The sequence below is a fragment of the Pelobates fuscus genome, chromosome 13 (assembly GCF_036172605.1).
Source record: "Pelobates fuscus isolate aPelFus1 chromosome 13, aPelFus1.pri, whole genome shotgun sequence".
In the NCBI taxonomy this organism is placed as follows: domain Eukaryota; kingdom Metazoa; phylum Chordata; class Amphibia; order Anura; family Pelobatidae; genus Pelobates; species Pelobates fuscus.
Genome location: NC_086329.1, coordinates 57,535,332 through 57,558,646, shown reverse-complemented (window position 1 = coordinate 57,558,646; position 23,315 = coordinate 57,535,332). Strand labels below are relative to the sequence as shown.

Genomic DNA, 23,315 nt, shown 5'->3' with positions numbered 1-23,315 from the left:
ACAAAGGAACACATCACAGTCGCCTGACTTGAACCTCATAGAAAGTTTTTGGGGGGATTTGAAGAAGGCAGTTGCAGCACACAAACTTACACATACACTGAACTAGAGGACATTGTTCATGAGCAATGGGCTAATATTCCTCAGAAACATTGCCAAAAGCTGGTGTCCGGCTATGCATCTCTTTTGTTGCAGGTCTTAACAGCAAAAGGGTGCTCTACTAAGTATTAAAGATGCTTGCCATGAAGGGGTTGAATCATTTTGAGTTGTACTTTCAGTTGAATTTGGGGAAACCACTTGAAGCATTCATTGTGCTGATCTATTTAAATTTCTTTGCAACTTGCTCATTGCAAACATCTGAAAGTCTGTAAATTTTAGGGATGTGCATGGGCAAAAAAATTGGTTAGGTTCGGCACTTTGGTACGGTTCGGGACTTCCGAAATTCTGGACTTCCGAAATTCGGGACTTCAGCAATTCGGCACTTCGGTTCGGCACTTCCAAGCTTCGGGACTTTGGCAATTTGGCACTGCGGGACTTTGGGAATTCTGGACCCTGGCAATTCCCTAACCCTACCCCTAAGGTTAGGGGTGGGGTTAGGAATAGGGGTAGGGTTTGGGGTAGGGGTAGGGTTGAGGTTAGGGTTAGGGCTTGGGTTAGATTCCTGTCATCATTTCCTTAATTTTCCCTCCCTCTCCTGTTTTGCCACTTTTCAGAAATCCTATCTACATGTCCTTATCCAACTGAGTATTCTCTTTCTTTGGAATTTGTCTTACCCTTAGCATATTCATAGAAGGATAAATATTTGGAGTAAGCCCTCCACATGGGGTGCTCCCATGGGCTGCCAATAAAAATCTATTAAGGATTTTCAATTGTCTTCAAGTTATTGTGTACATATGTTTCTAAATACCCTTCCTGGTTATTCTTTATTCTTAAAGGAACACTACTAAATCTCCAGCTCTTAATTTTCACCTGTAAAAGTTAAAAACATAGGTTTTACTTACCTTTTTACAGCACAAATATTCCGTGGCAGTTAGTCTGCCAGACTTGTTTCTCTGTTTTTCTACCAGCTCCGCCTCCCACAATTTCATAGTGGACGCATCAGTTCCAAGGTGGATTTCTAATGCTCCTCATAAACAGTATTGGGTTTAAGATGCATGTTTAATCTTCTACTAGGAAAATATTAAATTCAATGACTTCCTATGTACAGCATTTGGTCACATGAGTTTCATTTGGTAGTTGCTGTGGAAGCACCTTAAGTGCCTGTCTAAAAGTCTGTTTAATCCTGCAATGTAAACATTGCAGTTTCTACAAAATGACAATGTTTTAAACAGAAGTGTTAAAACTGTAGGTCTACTGCACCCAGACCACTTCATTGATATGAGGTGGTCTGGTTGCATCTAGCTGTCTATTAAAGGCTCATATTACTTTTTTTCCACAAACTGCATGAATAAATGAAAACAAATTCTATTTGATTATCATAAAATATATATCTCATAGGGAAAAATAGTATGCATAGTCACAACATTACATAAAAAGAACAGCATATCAGTCTTATGTGGTTAAATCTTTCTGTGATGCGCATTTTGGAGATAAATACACTATTAGAAATACAATATATTTCATATATGTATTATGTTTATCCTTCAATATGCAGCAATGTTATGTTATTCTATTTTTATACTTTCAGTTTATGGAAACCTTTTTTTATCATCTGTATTATTAATTGTTTTTTATTTCTCTGTATATCTTATGGTGAACCAGGATACTGAGAGCTGTCTTTGGAAGAAAAAATATACTTTAGGATGATTTTTCCCAAGAGTGATGTGCATCTTTATATAATTTTTAGTGCGTAGACTTTTCTTATAATCCAATGTGTATGTAACATATCGCACAAGGTGTGAGTATGCTGTTCATCACAGCAGCTTGTAAAGTCCAGAATAGTGCTTCTATTGATGCCTATAACTTTACCTATTGTATATGGCCTTTATTCCTACATAAACACTTTCTCTAAAGTCTACTGGCCCTTTTTTATGACAATACACTACTAAAATTGTTATAAAGTTCCTTGCTAATACCAGAAACAGCAGGGCATTGGCTGACACTATCTACTGTTGTCACACCATACGGTATAATAAAATAAACATCCCCCACAAAATTCCTTGAAAGATGAACAAATAAAAGATAATTTTAAATTGTGTAAATTTACTATAACTATGTTTTTTATGTAACTCTTAAAAGAAAATTCTAAACACTTTTGGTTTTATCTTACATTGATATGTTAGCTAGAAGTTCAATGTTTAAAAATAAATGTTGTGCTAATATTTTTCAGAACAAATATTTCTTGGCAGTGCAGGGGTTAATCAGTAGAAGGTATGTCTCTTCTTATTATGTGATTTTCATCCCTTCATCATCAGTCTGCGTATACATTGTTAAACTTGATTTAGACTAAATTGTCATGCAGAATTAAATATATTATAATAGGCCATACTTTACCAGCATACATTTATTAACTGGAGTTTTAGTGAATCACAATACCTCTCTTCTCCCTTCCAACACTGTCAAGACATCTGCATGGATAAACATGTACAAAACTCCTGGCAGCACCAGTAAGAAGTAGAGATGAAAGATTATGGGCAAACACTACCAGCCTCTAATTTCCCCTCTGTTACTTGACACAAGAGTGACAGCAGAGCTATTAGCAGCACTCATGTCTGTACTGACATCAGCAGAGTAAATGCCTTAAGAGGTTGGATTAGGTGGTAGGATTAAGACTGGGATTAGAGGTAGGAGTATGAATAGGATTATGGGTTATATTATCGGTCCAGTAAGTGTAGGATTATAGGCAGGATTATGGGTTGTATTAGGTGTCGAAAAAGGGATTAGAGTATGGGATGTATTATGGGTAGAATTAGGGGATGCTACTGCTAGCATTATGGTCTGGATTGAGGATTTTAATTAGGGGTTGGATTAGGGGCTGGATTAAGGGTATCAGGGGATGGATTTGGGTTTGGATTAAGGATTTGGTTAAGGGTTGAATTAGGGACAATATTAGGTGTAGGATCAGGGTTAGTGTAAAAGCTATATGTAGAGTATTATTGTACTAGAGAACAGAATCAGGATACAAATATGGGTATTTGCAGTAGTGGGACACGTGGGTCCGTGAGTTACTCCAAAATATAACATTTGTGGAACAAAAACAGTTAACTAATTTCATTAAATGATTAAATGAAAATTGTCAAAATACTCTGTTACATTGCCTGGGGGATGTACTTTGTACTAATATATACTTTTGGGTAACGGTTTTGGATCCTGTAACAACAGTTAAAGTTGTAATATCAGCATGCCAAATGTTATACAGCTTTAGCTTTAAAACTGTAATTCACTCCTTGCAGTATTTGTTTTATAACATCTAAATATTGTCTTTATATTTCATTCATTTTTAATATTGTATTATGTATATATCTAGGGTATTAACAGAACTCCCTATTTGTCCTTTAAAAAAATATATATACGTATGGGTTTACTTAAATAGAAAGGGAGAAATTGTGGTAGAATGCATGACAGAAACGTATCACTCGTCTTGGTGAGTGCTTGTTTGGGAACCCTCAGCTGTGTATGCATCACTAATACTTCTGTATTTTCCATCTACTGTCAAGATCCGTTTCACCTTTTTCTGTGTTATAATTATGCAGAATTTGATTTATTTTGTTATTCATTTAAAGACATATCTATAGGAAATGCTGTTTTTCCTCAAATGTTTTGTGCACGCTATTAATCTTATATTTCATATAAATGCAACAGTTCTTTCTTTCTTTCTTTTTTTAACAAACATAGATTTGGGGTGCAAATTAATATGCTATTACATAAGGACAAATATTTCATTTAAAATGGAAAATCATATTTTAGAATTTTAAAGGGCATATTTTTTATTTAGACATTTGGCATTCTTGTTAATTAAATTACATTCATTTTCATATAAAATATCTATTTCTAATATACAAATAACTCCCAGAGCTCACATACTATAATTCTATCATTTGCCCCTTAAGCACTTCCCACTCTTGGAAAAATAATGATTTTTCTCAAATTCAAGTTTCAGGAGTTACCATGGCAACTCTGCAGACTATACTGAGCTCTGGAGGGAGATCATTTTAACACCCCAGATACTTAATATTTCAACAGCCTCTCCTCTGATGACAAAGGCATCACCATGTTAAATTAAAACTCAATTTGAAAGACCTGAGAACATAGATACAAGGCAGCAAACAATTCATAAGATATATGTATGATGTAAAATACTTGTGCCTATAAATAACACATCACTACAAGTACATAGAAGATTTTTGCAATATGTTTGTATATTTAATTTATACAATATATTCTGTCTATTCTCTGCTGTTTTGGGGGAGGGATCTAAATGGATCCGCAGGGAGTTCTGTATAAAGAGATAGTCATTCACTATATTCTAAATAACCAGCAGGAACATTCCATTATGTTCAATGGTGATTGCTCCAATTTTAACAAGTTACCATTTCTTCTGTTTATGCATAACCCCAATATCTCTAACAGTAAATAACAGCAAAGCAAATATTTGAATTAATTTTACAAAAGTGAAAAAACTATTTGTCCAATAAAGAAATACGTTCAGCAAGTCAGAGCAACACAAAATAAGTAAAGGTGCATTTGTTTTTACCCCCCGAGTGTGGTCAGACAGATTCTGTGCCAACTAACAATATTGAATAAGGCAACACTGGAACCCCAAAGGGAACAAATGTCCATATTCAAACAGGTGAGTAAAATGTTATCTAATAGTTCAAATATTCGTTCAGTGCACAGAAGGGGTACAGAGAATGAGACTCTTATGCAATTTCAGGAGGTTTGAAACAAAGCTGGTGGTGTCTTTTGGCACCCATAGTTTACCCTTCAAATGTCCTCATTATCTGCCCATTACCTGTGAGTTTGCAGGATTCAGCTAATTGTTGTTAGAGCTTATGAGTCTGACAAGTTCACACAGGTTCCTAATGATACGTTAAAAAAAAAAATATCTAGCCCATCTATTTAAAAAATTAATTGAAAATAAGGTTTTTCCCACAAATTCTTTCCAAGTTGATATACACTGAGTTTAATTTCATGGGGAACAAATGTTTTAGCCCAAGGGCATTTTTAATTGCTGGAGTTTGACACCCATTAGTTAGAATATATTAATACATTGTATTAAATATATAGCACATTTAGAATGTAATATTGAAAAGATCAATGGATACCTTTATTCCTACCTGGGTGAAGAACGGTTCATAGATTTCTACACCTTTATCAGATCCTTGCAGCAGTATCTCTTCCCCTCGTTTCCAGCTGTATCGAACCGGTGGATTGGAGTTAGCAATACACCGTAAGAAAACAGTTCTCTCATAATAAAATTGTTCTTTCGCCTCACCGATGCTTTGATGTACAGTCACAATGGGATCATCCAAATCTAAAAAATAAGCAATTTGAGAATAAAATATTACAAAATGCAACGAATGAATCAATGTCTATTATCTGAATGCAGCACTTCTGATAAACTCCATTCATGTTCCTTAAGGGAAAGCTGTTAGATTATAAATGTATCTACAGTGATTTATTTTTTATTTTTTTTAAGTTAAAGCAGAATACGCAACATTTTATTATTCTATGTATACAGTCCCAACAAAGTGGCTGTCTCACCGGACATCTTCTATTATACTATGAAGGAAGCGTGCAAACAATGATTGAATGAACTGTGTTATCTGTAAAAATGTATAAAAACTATAAACACTGATAAATGCAATAATATCTCAACTTACTGTAATGCTACCAAAGTAAACATCTGGTTATGTGCTTTATATAGATATCGGAGAACTTGTAAGATTTGACCTTTCGGTGAGCCCCAAACATTCCAGATACAAATACACATGTTACATACATTAAAAGAGACACTTCACTAAACAAATAAAAAATAAAAAAATAAAATAAAAAAAACTGTAAATATACTCCAATGGAAACATGCATGTATGTAATTATGTATATTTTCCATTGGCAGTAAATTGAAAACAGTTTGCAAAAGCTGCAGATCTCTTGTTTGCTGCCTTTGTAAGCCCTCCACTTCCTCCCCAATCTAAACATTCTGTGGCTGTTCAATCACAGACTTCCCAATGTAGCTCATTGAGAAGGGTTTGCAGGGCAGGTGCTCTGAGTGATTGTCTGCCTTTTGAACTTAGCTCCACTGAGCTAAACAACCAGTGAGTAACATGACTGGTTGTCTGACAGCTAGGGTGGTGTAACAAGGTTTATTTTACAGACAATAAATAACATAAATAAATAAGAGGACACACTAAAGTGCTTTATCTGTGTGGAATTTCTATAAAAGTTTGCTAATTTTAATCCTTGCTTAATGGATCACAGTGAGTTCCTGAGATTTTTTCCTTGCTAAATTTAATCTTGTCTTAATGAATTTTTGGTAAAAAGAGTGGTGCTTGTATACGCATTACTTGAAATCTCCCTGAAATAGTTTTTGATCAACCTGAAATAGTCTGTGCCCAATGTTTGGGTGACCACATGTTTTGCTATATCTGCGGCTGCCGTAGGAAGGACAAAAAAACAAACATATTTGTACAACAAGAACAAAAATTCTTGATTATGTCTGGCATGTAAGTGTAAAAATAATTTAAAAAGCCCTATCTGTTATGCATGAAGACATAACAGGTCTTATGTACGCAATTATTTTTATGTTATTAGTGCATCTGCTGGAAGTCTGTTCTATTTAGTTAGCAACCAAATGTGAACACCCATATTTTCAATAATATAATTTAAGCCTGTGATATCTAGCACCAAACATTTTGAAAGAGAGAATATTAATTATATCCAAAATATATTTTATAAAACTAAGAATAGATATCTGCAATTGACTTTCTTGCACTGGAGAAATGTTAACAAAAATAAATACCCCAATTTTTCCTGAAATCTTCAAACCTGCTTAGAATTTTTGATATTTGTAGGTTTGATTTGCATTGGCTTTAACAGACTTGGCAGCATCTATGAAGTAGTCTATCAATTGAGATGGAAACAAGATTGCTAATTCCTGCTGATTTCAATGGGGATTTGAAATGTGGTCGGAACTTGACAGCATTCAGTTGATTGGGTACAGTTAAATTCTGCAAACTCCATTCACTGACCTTTTGTTATTATTTTTAAATACACTTTTTAAATGATTTAAATAATTTTTTTGTTTATTTTCTTTTTATTGAAAAAGTTTTCAGAATACAGTACAAAGCTTTTTGTTATACATAGTAATGATTGTCTTGCACAGTACACATCATATTTTGGAGTTAGTGGCACATATATTGAAAAGGTATTATAAGTATGATATATAGCAATCAAAAATCTACAACCACCGTTGATTGGGACATAATAACAAATGTATTCACCTTTTGACATCCCTCTCCAGGTTCCCAAAAAGTCTAGTGCATGCAATACACAGTATGTGGAGATACATTTGTATTGTAAGCAGAGATTAAAAAAGAAAAGTATATGTAAAACAAGTACAACTACTAGAGAAATAAAACAATAGAAATAACAATGGGGATATCAATAACATTCATGTGGCTTACATGTGTTCAAGTCTTTATGGTTTTTCTTTAAGAGTTATGAATCTGCTTCTCAAAATCCCAAAGTCAGGATTGCAGCTAAGTGTGTAAGTGAAAACATGTAAGTGAGAGATCCCAACTGACTTATTAGGATGAGCATACATTATGTCAACCATAAACAGCTAGGATAACTCGTATTGTACATATGTTTGTTCCCAAGTAATGAGCTGTTACTATCAACATTGATTGAGCTGGGTCCTCATCAACCTTTTGTTCCTGTAACATTTGAAAATTTCTAATTTATTCTTAAATGGATTATCTAGTGCCAGGAAAACAAACCAGTTTTCCTGGCACTGTAGAATCCTGGAGTGCCCACCTCCCTCCCGCCAGCCTTCCGACATCACTAAAGGGGTTAATACTTATGTCCCCATGCCCCTGCCATTATAATATTCATGGTGGATGACCTATTATGCCCCCTGGCATTCACCCATTGTTAGTGGGTGGTGGCTGTAATTATACTATTCTGTGGGAGGACCTAGTATCCTCTATGGGCAGCAGGTGAGAGCTCTGTTTAATCAATAGGTACTGACATAAACCTCCCTACACCCCCTGGGTGGCAAGGGGTCCCCAATTCATTAGCAAACCACTCACTTTTAATAGTGAGAAGGCAATAAATCTAATAACTAATATTTAACTAACTCATATCTAATAAAAAAAAAAATATGTGTATTATCAGAAGTATTCTTTCTTCTAATTCTTCTTATCTTTAGCCATAAAAAAAGCAAAATAAAAGTGTACAACTGACGCCACTAGTTAAAATAAGAAATAAAACTAAATGCCAGAAACAATAACATTTTAGGATAGTTGACATTACATTTGAAAGACTATATCCCCACCGCACACTTTGTTATTTAAAAGTGCCCATGGAATGGTGGTGTAACAGTGGTCATTGTGCAGGCTTGGTTTCGCAAGCTTGTCCTTTAAGTGTTATTTTAGTTAAATATAAAACATATTGCAATACTCTGGTATCTTGTCTACTGGACTAATTCGGCTAATCCAATCAACATACACATATACACACACCGTTTATATACACACATGCCTGTATTATTAATACAGTGTTATATAAATGAGTGTACATTAATAAGTTTATATTCTGTCTGTACAATGCTAGCAAAATGCATAGATTTTTAATTTAAAACTCTTTGAAAGAAATGCACCCACTTGTACCTGTTAATGAAATCCTCAACGGTAGATGGTGACACACAGAGTTTAATGCCATAGATTGACTGATATTGTACAGATTACGGAACAGTGCACACATATAAATACATTTTTACATTTCATAAGGCTACTTAAAATCACTTATCTTAAATACAGGGATTCAGTTCCACCATATAGCCATATTGTGCGAAACCACTGTATTACTCAGTCAGTAGGAGTTTCTAATGAGATTTGGATGGGATGCACTGATGCCAATATGCTAGCAGTGAAGCTGGCATGCTAGCATCAGCATGGGACTGCACTGCTTGGGTTATTGTACCAAATCAAGGCCAATCACTTCATGCTCACATGCAGACAAACCCCATATGCAGTCAAATTCAGTCAACCAACACAATAGCACTCAGCCTAGCCACACGCAGAGTCACGCACAGTGAAGCCCCACACACACATTCCATTCAGGTACATTACTTAGGGGGAGCAACAGAGTAATGATAGGTGCCCTTCTTTCAGTCTTGCATCAGGGCCTTGAAGTTCCAAGTTACGCACCCTAATGACACAATAGAACAGATTAAACTCCAAACAACTAAATAATAAAAAAATGTTTTTAGCGAACTGCTCAACAGGACGGTCGCATGAGCTGTTAGCTCCGTAAGATACCAACCCTGCACAGCGATTTGAACAGCAGTGGGTACCCCAAATCCCCACACATACTTTCAGCATTGCCCAGGAATACCATGGCATCCAAATCTGCCAAAAAAATAAAGCACAAGCAGACGGCGTTGCAAGTTTCGGCGCTGACACCGCCACGCGCCCAGGCCCAAGATGGCCCCGGCGCGCCAAATTCACCCTCTGCATGTTCAGACCACAGCGACCTCACCTCGATTTCGGAACCAGTGGCGACACCCGCAACCGACCTCTCCATCCACAAGATGCTCAAGGCCTTACAGACATCTCTCCAGGCCGATATGACAAAAATGTCACGGGACATTAAAACTGAAATTCAGGCGCTTGGCGACAGAACGGCGCACTTAGAAGACAAGACAGAGGAACTCATCTCTGCCCATAATACCCTAGCGGATGCCTATGCAGAAATGGGGGCCAAATTAGACTACCTCACCAACAAAGTTGCGGACCACGACAGGCGCAGCAACATCCGCCTACGCGGCATCCCTGAAGATGTCCTACCTCAAGATCTGCCGGCCTATGCTGTCCGCCTTTTTCAGGCCCTAATACCCGACCTGACACTCCAGGACTGCCTACTAGACCGCATACATCGCCTGCCGAGGCCGAAATCTCTCCCGACCTCAGTCCCTAGAGATACTATTGCGAAATTTCATTACTATACTAGCAAAGACAGGGTAATGCGGGCTGCGAGAAGCGCAAAGTCCCTACCAGAAGGATTTGAGGGCGTACTCCTCTTCACAGACCTGTCCGCCAGAACTGTAATGAAGCGCAAAGAACTGGCCGGCATCACCAAATCCCTGAGGGACGCCAATGTCCTCTATAGATGGGGGTTTCCAGCCCGCTTGACCATCCGCCGCAATGGAGCCGATCATCACATCACCTCCGTCAAGGAAGGCTTGAAGCTCTTGCAAGACTGGAACATTGCCCTATCGCAACCGCCTGGACAGGCTGCCCAGGCGAAACCGCAGAGATCACGGTCCCCGAGGAAGGTCTCCACAGATTGGAATGTGGTGTCTGCAGATAAGTGAACTAAACTGGTCTTCTCCTCTCTACCATAATAGGGCACACAAGCCCGGCTCACATACCCTCTAAAGTCGTGGACCGTACACCCCCCTGTTTTTATGTATTTCTGTGGGCCACCTTCTTCCTTCTTCCATCTTACCGATGATTTCTTGTAATTGCTTTTGGGAAACTGTCAGATGCTGGGCCTTGCTGCCATGCCGGGGCCCTGGGCTTCGGCCCTGCCATGGCGGTGATGCATTAGATGTGGCGGGGCTCGATTTTTGGGCGACCTCTGGAGTTCCCTGGCACACACTGCCTGGTATGCCTGCATATGTCTACAGCCCCTTTCAATTCACGGCTGTTTTATTCATAATTGCTGTTGGAAGGGGGTCTGGGGCTGAGCCTTGCTGCCATGCCGGGGCCCTCTGCCTGGCCTGGGCCCGGCCATGGCGGTGACGCACTGGGTATGTCGGGGTCAAATTCTGTAAGTGCCCCACGCTCTTTTCATTCATTAATGTTTTTTTCCCTTATTTTTCTACATAATTGTTTCTGGGCGTGTGTCTGAGGCTGGGCCTTGCCGCCGTGCCTGGGCCCTGGACCTGGGACCAGCCATGGCGGCGACGCACCAAGAGGGATGGAGTCGGATCATTGTGCAATCACTGAGACTCCCTAACGTATTTTGCCTGATACAATTGTGTGTGTCCCACGCGCCAACGAAGACATGTTTGCACACTACAGCTACCACTAAAAGAGTCGTCCTATTGTATCCACCTACCACATAGATAAAAAAGATGAAAGGAATAATTTTTGTTCTGATCCCTATGATAGCCCCCACACTGTCTAGCACACCAGGGTTGAACGACCGACCCACTCCCACCGCCCCACCAGGCTCTCCAAAGCCTTTTCAACACCGCCTATGCCTCAGGTCGTCCCAATCGGCATTTTTTTGTATATAGTTTGTTACCTTTATGTGATCCCGCACCTGTTGTGTTTTTGTTACCCCCTTCCCCACTCCCTCACGCATGGATATGCCATACATGCTGGTACAATTGCTTTGCAACCATATCATACGCTAGTAATGAGGATTCCAATAGCACCGAACGGTATGTTTTCTATGCCACATTTGCCCACACACCGAATCACACTACACAATAGGGAAACTAGTCACCCTACGCTGATGACTGTGCCCCCATATTCACTATCACAGCAATCGTTCCGATATCCCCATGACACTTAATGTCCTATCCCTGAACACGAAGGGCCTGAATTCACTGCATAAGCGGAGACTAGCACTAGATGAAGCAAAAAAACACAAAGCACAAGTCGCCTTCTTCCAAGAGACCCATTTTAAATGGGGCGCACGTCCCAAGTTTTGCTCTACTGCATACCCCCATGATTTTCATTCATGTAACAAAAAGAAGAAACGAGGGGTATCGATTCTGATAGGGAGAGGGGTAGCCTTTTCGCTACTCAAGAAAACAGGAGATAAACATGGTAGATATTTAATACTCCAATGCTATTTAAACCATGAACCATAAACGCTTATCAACATTTATGGCCACACACCAACCAGGTAGAATTTGCGGATAAAATCTTCGCCTTGGCGAACGCACATAGATTTGGGACTACTATAATTGGGGGTGACACTAACTTCCTCCTAGACTGCTCTCTAGACTCCACATCTACTGACAGACTAACTACCGCATCCGCACGTAAATCACACAAAACTTCATCGTTACTATGTGATCAAATTCTCCAACACAACTTTCTAGATCCCTGGAGGGTCCTCCATCCGTTAGAGAGAGACTATACCTTCCACTCCCTAGCGCATAACACGTACACTAGAATCGACAGGTTCTTAATCCCATCCACACTAATGCCAGCGGTACAGAACACGACGATAGGTATTGTAACCTGGTCAGACCACGCCCCGATAACCATTACCCTATCTGAAAAATGTGCCGCTGCGGGCAAAGGAACGTGGAGACTCAATGACTCCCTACTACGAGACCCTAAAATTGTAGACCAGCTCAAAGTAGACCTTGTTGACTATTTCACGACGAACCTGACCCATGACGTAGACACAACCACTGTCTGGCTAGCGCACAAAGCAGTAATACGAGGCCTTCTGATTAGAGCAGGGAGCCACGCTAAAAAGCAAAGACTTAAAGATTACTCCGCTCTAATTACCAAGATTACGTCCCTCACACACCAAAATAAATCACATCCTACGCAAACACTGCGGCATGAACTCTCGATACTGAACACCGAACTCAGAAACTTAGAACAGGCCAAAACCACCCACATGCTTCGACGCTACAACCACAATTTCTTCTCGCAAGGGAATAGAGCAGGTGCATTGTTAGCCGCACGACTTAAAGCACGCACGACTAATTCCAGGATAGCATACGTCACTACGGCAACGAAACAAAAACTCACCAACCCTCAACATATAGTGGATGCATTCGCAGCTTACTACAGCAAGCTCTACAACCTTAGGGATGACCCCCAAATAGCTCCACCAGCCACACAAGACATTCTAGACTTTCTAGCACAAACCGATCTACCCAAACTTTCTCCAGAAGACATATCCTCTCTCACTACTCCATTTACCGCCCACGAACTAGACGCAACAATTAAGAAACTTCCCAAGCATAAAGCACCTGGCCCGGACGGATACACCAACTTTTACTACCAGACCTTTGCCCATATCCTATCGCCGCACCTGTCCGCGCTATTTAACCACTGCTACTTGCAGGGAACTTTACCCTCCGAAAGGTTGAAGGCCCACATCTCCACCCTCCCAAAACCAGGCAAGCCCCCAACACAATGCCAGAATTTTAGACCCATATCTTTATTAAATGTTGACATCAAACTCATGATGCTAAACTCATAGCCAACCGGCTGTCCGCTTTCCTCCCTACACTAATACATAATGACCAGTCAGGCTTTGTCAAAACGAGACAAGGCTCGGACAATACCAGGAAAATCTTGAACATTCTATCCCACTCACACAGTAAAGGTGGCCAAGGCCTTCTCTTAGCACTAGATGCGGAGAAGGCCTTCGACAGGCTTAATTGGGACTATTTGCAACATGTCCTACGAGCGTTTGGCTTTACTGCGCCCATAATCCTAGGTATTATGGCGTTGTACAATGCCCCGACGGCTCAAGTTTCCAATGCAGGCTTCCTCTCCATCCCATTCCAAATAACCAACGGCACTCGCCAGGGGTGTCCCCTATCCCCGCTACTGTTTGTCCTTTCTTTAGAACCACTGGCACATATAATTAGACGTCAATCTACAATTAAAGGCATGATGGTAGGTAAATCTGAATACAAACTGTCTGTCCGCGCACGATATCCTCTTAACATTGAGCGATGTGTCTTCATCCTTGCCTACTTTGATGTCACTCTTACAACATTACGGCAAACTAACATATTACAAATGAAAACCCAGGCCTTTCCTATAGGCCTTCCTAGAGAACTAGCTCAGGAACTCAGCGCCACATACGATTTTGACTGGAGGTTGGATTACATCACCTACCTCGGGGTCAAAATCGCACCCACGACTGAGCAAATATTCCAATATAACTATAAACCACTCCTTAACCTATGCAAAACTGAATGCCTACGGTGGAAACCGGTTAAACTGTCGTGGTTGGGCAGAATTAACACAGTTAAAATGATCCTCCTTCCCAAACTGTTGTATGTTTTCCGCCTCCTTCATCTGCGGGCTCCTCCAATGTTCTTTAAATCGCTGTTGTCCTCATATATATGGGAGGCACGCAGACTCCCATATAGAATCGCCCAACGTTTCCTCCAGAATAACCAAATAGAGGGAGGTGTTGGCCTCCCAGATATATACTCATATTACAAAGCGGCCATATTAGAAGCGGCAGTGAAACTTCATACCCCAAAAGGAGTTTTCCAATGGGTGGACATGGAAGTTGACCAATTGGTCGACACATCGCTAATAAACATACTCTGGACGCCAAAAACGCTACGCCCCAAAGATGCAACACTCCTCCCTACAACTACACTAACACTACATCATCGGGACGCGATACGTCAAAAACATCTCACACCTCACAAATACCATCCGCGTTCCCTGCTGATAGCCCTACAGGCGGTCTCACCCTGGCTCTCATTCCATTCCTGGGTCAAGCTAGGAATAACCACCCTCGACCAAGTCCTTAATGTAAACCACATCAAACCCTTTCCAGACCTTCAAAAGGAATTTCACTTACCCAACTCCTCAGTATTTCTGTATATGCAACTCAGGAGTATTATACCCACCCATGTCGCCCACGATATTACATTACACAACTCAGAACAGATGGACCTGGAGGCGCTGTACGCTAGATGCTGGCGGGCTCCATCCAAACCTAAATCTCTTGCCTCCTGTTACAAAGCCTTAATGCAGACCTTTCCACCTAATCCCCCTACATTTGTGGCACAGTGGCTCACAGAATGCGACACAATCTCTACTGCGGAAATACTAAAATCCCTAACTGCACTCAAAGGGCTCACACAATGCTATTCCCATATCGAAGCGCATAAAAAATTAGTATATAGGTGGTACCTAACGCCCCAGAGGCTTCATAAAATGTACAATTCGGTCCCCCCCTATTGCTGGAGGTGCGGAACAGAAAGTGGCACAATGACTCATATTGGCAGGGGGCACAATCTATGCTGCACACCATAGGCTTTACGGTGCCGCCCCTAGACATACATACAGGCATATTTTTAACATATCCCAATTTAGTACCGAAACGAGTAAAGTCTATCATGGCGCTCACAGCGTTAGCGGTGAGAAACCTAATTGCAAACCATTGGAAGCAAATACACTATCCCTCTAAAGCTCTACTCCTGGCCAAAATCCACCAGTACTACATCCATAAGTGTTTATCTGCACAAACGGCGACGCACAAGGCACGCCTTTTATCAACTTGGGCCCCATGGGTCACATACTGGGAAACGCAACTCACGCAACCACCCTCTGTGGCCAACCAACATAGGCTTCTTAACAGCCCGACACCCTCAACTTCAGATTAGGAGCTACACAATTAAGGCTATGCCATGTTTCTGGTACCAAACTGCACTGGACGTAACTCATAATGCCACCCGCCACATGTAAACCCATCTCCGTGTTGCACTGTGGGCGGATCTACCATTCAAAGGCTGGACACCCATTTCCCCCTCTTCCGCCCTTGACTGCCTACGTGACCCTCATGGTCTCTTTGAACAGGACCCCTAGCAATCCAACAACGAACAAGCCTATACCACCCATATGAGACCCCCCTTTCGACCTCCCTTAAATTATCCGAGACCCAGAAGCAACACGGAGATTTGGTAAGGGGGCAGCCGACAGCAATTATTGTCGGGAACTTAAACCTGAATTACTGTAAGCAAGGTTATAGATCAATGCTAAGATAACATGAATCGGACTGTTCCTTAACCTGCCCTACAACGATACACGGTGTAACCCCCTAGCTTGACTCCCAAAATTCCGAAGCATCTTGCACAAGAGCGCGTCACGGCCCGTATTTCCAAAGAGTGAAGCAGCTGCAGTTTGTAATATAGCCCATGCTAGTAGGCATTCAATGTAGGTACCCCAAATAGATGACGAGCCTAGGAGTCATCTTGTCTGCCACTTGTGGCGCTCCTCCGCTACACTTCCATTCCTCCACTCTCGCACAAATGATACACAACTAGTACGCAACAATTTACCGAACTGCAAGTTATATCCCAGTCATCACATGATGGGATTCGTCCCACCCACCGCACACAAAGGGCGGATTAATCTTTGTATCTGTATTCAGTGCAACCCACATATCGTATTCTATTATATTATATTTCATGCTATGTACTATGTATTACGTATGGCATACTTTACAATACTTGTTCTGCTTAAGATACTGTGTTCTCATATGCTACACCAAATAGCAATGCATGCCAAATTGTATTATTGTGAATCCCACTGTACCTTCCCCAATCCCCGACCTCCTTCTTCTTTCTGTACCCCTTCCATTCTCCCCCTTTGAAAAATCTTATCAATAAAACATTGAATTTAAAAAAAATGTTTAGCATCCTTTGTGCAGTTAGAAGTTAAGGCTCCCTTAGTAGATTTGCTTAACATGTTTTTTAAGAGTGCACAATAAAAGCATATGCCATGCTACATATGCCTTAAAGTTGTTTGCTTTATGCAACAGAAAATAAGTGCATTTAATATATATACCTGTCATGCTCTGTTAGACATCCCGGTTCACTAAGTAAAAATATATCACATATTCCTGTTCCTGTAGAGCCCACTAAAAAGCCAGTAATTAAATTGTTCTCCAGAATGAGTGCATAGGTTGAAAATCAGTGAAATGTTACTTTAACAATTTTTAAAAAATGTTTTAAATGTATTTTAGCTCCAATAATGTATCATTTATTGTTGCTACAGAATCATAACTAATGCATGTTTTCATTCTTCATGTTTTTATTTGAGATTTATAAACTTGCATTTTTTATTGTAAGTATAGTATATTCACTAAGCAGTTATACACTTTTGATTAAATAGAAAACATAGAAAACTATATCTTTGTTAGAATTTTAGACTTTTGTATGAACTTGGGTATTAAGTCCTAATTTATGCTAGTAATTTCCTCACCATGATGAATATATCTTAGTTTAGAGGGCCACTCTAAGCACAAAAGCAACTTTAGTTTTGTTAAACATTTCAGCATTTCAGATTTTGTTAAAAAGGTTAAGAAATGTAGGAGAGAGAATTGCTATTCATCCAACACTGCCTTGCCAATATATAGCGTGGTTACAGTCATATTATAGGGCATCTGGTTTGTGGTGTCCATGGAATGATTGTGCAAGCTTTTGAAAATGAGCAGGGTGACCAGATCCACCATCTTTACAGGGACCAAGCCTGGACTGGCCATCGGCAAATGCCCGGTGGGCCGCGATGGCCAGGGGCCAAGGTCGACAGGGGAGATCAAGGGATCTTCCCAGCCAGCAACTTTAGGGATGGTGCTTCCTGACCTCCAGCCCATAAATGGATCTCTAGATCTCTCTCATGGCCTGCACACTGTATGGTACTGTGCAGGCTGTACATGGTTTACACCTACTAGGGGTGTAGACCATATACCTCATCCACTGGACCACCAGGGAATATGATTCCTCCTCTTCCTACCAAGAGGAGGCCAGAGGCCAGAGAAAATAAATTATATATATATATATATATATCGTTGTACAGTTGTAATCAAAATTATTTAACCCCCATTGAAAATGAGGTATCATATTTATTGTCAAAATGTATATTCTTTCAGCTGTTTTCAATGGGGAAATCAAACAAAAACCATTGGAATATCTCACCACATCAAATGCTTCAAGTGATTTCCCCAAATTCAGCTGAAAATGCAACTTATAATAACTTGCCCAGTCGCAAAACGATGAAACCCCCTGAATAGAATCCCTCACAACAGCACAAATATTCAAAACAGGTGTTTTCTCACGGATTTCATTAGTTGCACCAGGTGTGCTTGAGCTGGGACACTTTAACTGGCTAGGGATTTGTTAAGTGTCACGTTTGACTGCATGTTAGAAAAGAATGATCCACAAAGCAAAGAGATCATCACCCTTCAAAAATAATTAACAGGATACAAAAATATAGAGATTTCAGTGAGCACAGTAAGACACGTATTAAACGCACAAGGGTTCCGTGCCAGAACTCCAAGATGTACACCACTACTGACCAAAAAGCACAAGAATAGTTCACTCGAATATGCTCACAATTATATAAATAAGCCACAGAAGTTTTGGTATTCTGTTCTGTGGAGTGATGAAAGAAGTCAGAAGAAGTCCTGGAAAATTCTACAGTGATCATCACAGTCACCAGATTTGAACCCCAAAGAAAATGGTGGGATTTGAATAAGGTGGTTGCAGCACACAAACCAAAGAATATTAATGAGTAAAGTAAAGACAAATAAGTCAATGGGACCTGATGGAAAACACCCAAAGTTATTAAAATAACTTAGTGGTGTACTAGCAAAACCATTAACAGATGTATTTAACCAATCCTTGTTAACAGGAGTAATCCCAGAAGATTGGAAGCTAGCGAATGTTGTGCCCATTCACAAGAAAGGTAGTAGGGAGGAGTTGGGCAACAATAGGCCAGTAAGCCTTACTTCAGTAGTGGGGAAAGTAATGGAAACCATGTTAAAGGATATGATTGTTGAACATCTCAAAACACATGGATTTCAAGATCCGAGACAACATGGGTTTACTTCCGGGTGATCATGCCAAACTAATCTTATTGATTTTTTTGAATGGGTAACTAAAACAATAGATCAGGGTGGTACAGTAGACATTGCTTACCTAGATTTCAGTAAGGCTTCTGACACTGTTGCACATAGAAGGCTTATCAATAAATTGCAATCTTTAAGTTTGGACTCCAATATTGTTGAATGGGTAAGGCAGTGGCTGAGTGACAGGCAACAGAGGGTTGTAGACAGGGCCGGCCTTATGCCATAAGGCGCCCTCTGCGAAAAGTCTTCATGGCGCCCCCCACCATGTTGCCTGTATACAGTCACACACACAGGCACAAGCAGACAGTCAGACATGCTTAGTTACAGGCAGACAAACACACACACACAGTTACAGGCAGACAGTCACACATGCTCAGTTACAGGCAGACAGTCACAGAGCCAAACACAGAGTTAAAGGCAGACAGGCACACAGTCACACACACAGTCACAAGCAGACAGTCACACGTACTCCATTACAAGCAGACAGTCATACACACTCAGTTACAGACATGCAGACACTCACGCACTATGATAGGCACACACACTCAGTTAAAGGCAGATAGTCACACATACAGGAGGGAGGGGTTGACTAGTGACAGAGGGAGGGGTGACTAGTGGCAGTGAGGGAGGGGGTGACACAGTGACAGGTGACTAGTGACAGAGGGAGGGGGTGACTAATGACAGAGGGAGGGAGGGGTGATTAGTGACAGAGGGAGGGGGTGACACAGTGACAGAGGGAGGGAGGGGTGACTAGTGACAGAGGGAGGGGGTGACTAGTGACAGAGGGAGGGAGCGGTGACAGTGACAGAGAGAGGGGGAGACTCGTGACAGAGGGAGGGAGGGCTGACTAGTGACAGAGGGAGGGGGTGACTAGTGACAGAGGGAGGGTGGGGGTGACACAGTGACGGAGGGAGGGGGTGACTAGCGACACAGGGAGGGGTGACTAGTGACACAGTGACAGAGGGAGGGTGGGGGTGATTAGTGACAGAGGGAGGGAGGGGTGACTAGTGACAGAGGGAGGGGGTGACTAGTGACAGAGAAAGGGGGTGAGTAGTGACACAGTGGGGGGGGTGACTAGTGACAGAGAGAGGGGGTGACAGTGACAGAGGGAGGGGGTGACACAGTGACAGAGGGAGGGGGTGACACAGTGACAGAGGGAGGGGGTGACAGACACATTGACAGAGGGAGGGGGTGACAGTGACGGGGTGACACATTGACAGAGGGAGGAAGTGACTAGTGACAGAGGGAGGGGGTGACAGTGACAGAGGGAGAGAGGTGACAGTGACAGAGGGAGAGGGGTGACAGTGACAGAGGGAGGGTGGTGACAGTGACAGAGAGAGGGGGTGACAGTGACAGAGAGAGTGGGGTGACAGTGGGAGGGTGGTGACAGTGACAGAGAGAGGGGGGTGACAGTGACAGAGAGAGGGGGGGTGACAGTGACAGGGGGGGTGACAGTGACAGAGGGAGGGAGGTGACAGTGACAGAGGGAGCGGGGTGACAGTGACGGACAGAGGGGGGTGACAGTGGGAGGGAGGTGACAGTGGGAGGGGGTGACAGTGACAGAGGGAGGGGGTGACAGTGACAGAGAGAGGGGTGACAGAAACTTACAATGTAAGTCCAATGTAAGTGACAGTGACAGAGAGAGGGAGGGGGGTGAGTTGTTCCTACCTGTCTCTCTGCTCCCTCTGGTCTCCCAGGCTGCTGCTCCTTCCCCTGCTGATCGGGCTCTGTGTGAGAGGAGAGTACAGGAAGTGAGGTCACTTCCTGGCCCCGCTTCTCCTCATCACTCAGAGCCGCACGGGACCGGGAGAAGGAGACCTGGCAGAGAGCTGGTGAAGCTGACAGGTCTCATGTGAGGGTAAGGGGGGGGGGGAGAGATTTAAAGAGTGGTAGGTTGCTGGGGCCCTGCGCTGCATCAGGGGCCCCAGCAACCTATTAAAGGAAATGATTTTTTATTTTTTTTTTGCCATTCCAGTTGGAGAGATCTCTGATCTCTCCAGCTGGAGCATGGCTGTGCTACGGGCCCCTGGCTGCCTCGGGCCCTCGGCCCATGACCGATGTGCCCGAGTGGTAAGTCCGCCCCTGTACGCAGTACTGGAGACCATATCTTCAGAAGGATATTGATACTTTAAAGAGAGTTCAGAGAAGGGCTACTAAACTGGTTCATGGATTGCAGGATAAAACTTACCAGGAAAGGTTAAAGGATCTTAACATGTCTAGTTTGGAGGAAAGACGAGACAGGGGGGATATGATAGAAACATTTAAATACATAAAGGGAATCAACACAGTAAAGGAGGAGACCATACTTAAAAGAAGAAAAACTACCACAACAAGAGGGCATAGTCTTAAATTAGAGGGACAAAGGTTTAAAAATAATATCAGGAAGTATTACTTTACTGAGAGGGTAGTGGATGCATGGAATAGCCTTCCAGCTGAAGTGGTAGAGGTTAACACAGTAAAGGAGTTTAAGCATGCGTGGGATAGGCATAAGGCTATCCTAACTATAATATAAGGCTAGGAACTAATGAAAGTATTTAGAAAATTGGGCAGGCTAGATGGGCTGACTGATTCTTATCTGCCGTCACATTCTATGTTTCTATTTTCTATGTTTCTATGTTTCCATCTAAGGAGGCCATTAATAATGTGCAATGGGCTAAGATTCCTCAGGAAGGCTGCCAGAAGCTGGTGTCTGGCTATGTATTTAATTTGCAACAGGTCATAACATAACACAAAAATTTGCTATACTAAGTACTGAAGATGCTTGCCATGAAGGGGTTGAATAATTTGAGAAGGGAGAAGTCATTATAAGTTGCATTCTCAGTTGAATTTGGGAAAACCACTTAACATATTCATTGTGTTTCAATTGCTTTTGTTTGATGTGTTCGTTGCAAACAGCTGAAAGTCTTTACATTTGGATAATAAACCTGATTTTCAATGGGGGTTGAATAATTTTGATTACAATAATGTGTGTATATACATACACACATACACAAATCAAAAATGTCTGCAGTAATATTTTTAGAAGTTAAAATATGCTACATTTTATTATACTGCAGTTTATACACGTTAATCTCAAATACAGTATTTTCTGCTCCATAAGACGCACTTTTTTCCTCCTCAAAAGTAAGTGGAAATGTCTGTGCATCTTATGGAGCGAATGCATACTGAGATCGTGCGGCATGGAGGAAGGAAGGCTGCAGAGAACCGATACCGAGCCATTATCGAGCAGAGAGTGCTGGGAGGAAGTGACTATCTGTTACTTCCTCCCAGCTTACTGACCGCACGGGCTGGGAGGAGAAAGAGCTCTGCAGGCAGACTCAGCCAGACCAAGGAATTCACCTCCCTGCAGCAAAAGGTATGGAAACAGGGGGTGGTTAATTATATGTCAACTGCAATTTGTGTGTCAGTGTGTATGTTTCCGTATGTGTATCTGTGTGTGTGTGTCAGTGTGTATGCCAATGTATATGTATGTGTGTATGTATCTGTATGCCTGTATGTGTGTATCTATGTAGGTATGTTTATCTGTGTGTGTGTGTCTGTGTGTGTGTGTGTGTGCTTCTATGTGTAAACTGTACCAGTGTTCTTAATGCCACTGTTGACTGCTGTTCAGTTTATATGGTTGAAATATTATTCTGATATAGTTTATTAAATAGTTTAGTACACCATTTGATTCAGAATATTTTTTTCTCGTTTTCCGCCTCTAAAAACCAGGTGCATCTTATGGTCAGGTGCGACTTATAGAGCGAAAGGTACGGTATATGACTGTGTATGTTGTACATATTAAGAACAATGCCTTAATAATGATACATTAGCAAAAGCAATACTAAATTCTAATACATTAGGGATTACCTTTAGCCCAGATGCATAAAACAATGCAAATTCTGTATTATTTCAGGCAATATGTTGCAGTAATAAAACAGTTTTAATACATATATGTATATATGAGCATAAACAAAAGTATAGATGTATACCACTGGAACAACGCAGTTGCAATAAAATGTATTGGTGAGAAAATAAAGGTTGGCTGTGTGGCTTACATGAAAATAAGGTTATGAATGTTTGCAAAGCTTTGTGCTCTGGCAGAGAGAATGGACAGCTGCAGCATTAAACTACCTGTATAGTCTGCCAATGCATCTGGTCTATAAAGAATATATAAAGTACACCTCATATTTTCCTTTCCAGCTCCCAGAGAAATGTTGTGCCATTGAACATTTTCAAATGGTGCCTTGGTTTGTACAATACAAAAAATACTGCTAGGGTACAATTAATGGTTAAAATAAACTGTCAGTCGGTATATAAAGATGAAATTAGTTTAAGACAATGCACATGCACCTGTTATGGAAGGGAACACTTCAAGCACCATAACCCCTCTAATGTCATATAGTGGTTATGGTGCCAGAATTGACTTGCCTCCACCCCCAATGTACTGTAGTTAAACATTTTAAATTCAGTTTCACTTCTTAGCCAGGGTCCTTCCCCTTATTAGAAGTTATATGCACAGAGCTAAC

The 23,315-nt window shown here is 41.3% G+C and overlaps 1 protein-coding gene across 2 annotated transcripts in view; it reads right to left on the bottom strand.

The window, feature by feature from the left end:
• Positions 1–23,315, bottom strand: part of MDGA2 (MAM domain containing glycosylphosphatidylinositol anchor 2) — a 793,609-nt gene that overhangs the window by 287,085 nt on the left and 483,209 nt on the right. The window contains exon 4 of one of the 2 annotated variants that reach the window (XM_063440282.1): positions 5,262–5,470. In XM_063440282.1, coding sequence (XP_063296352.1) covers positions 5,262–5,470 — 209 coding nt within the window. The remainder of the gene's footprint in view (positions 1–5,261; positions 5,471–23,315) is intronic. The other variant, XM_063440283.1, reaches the window with a different exon arrangement.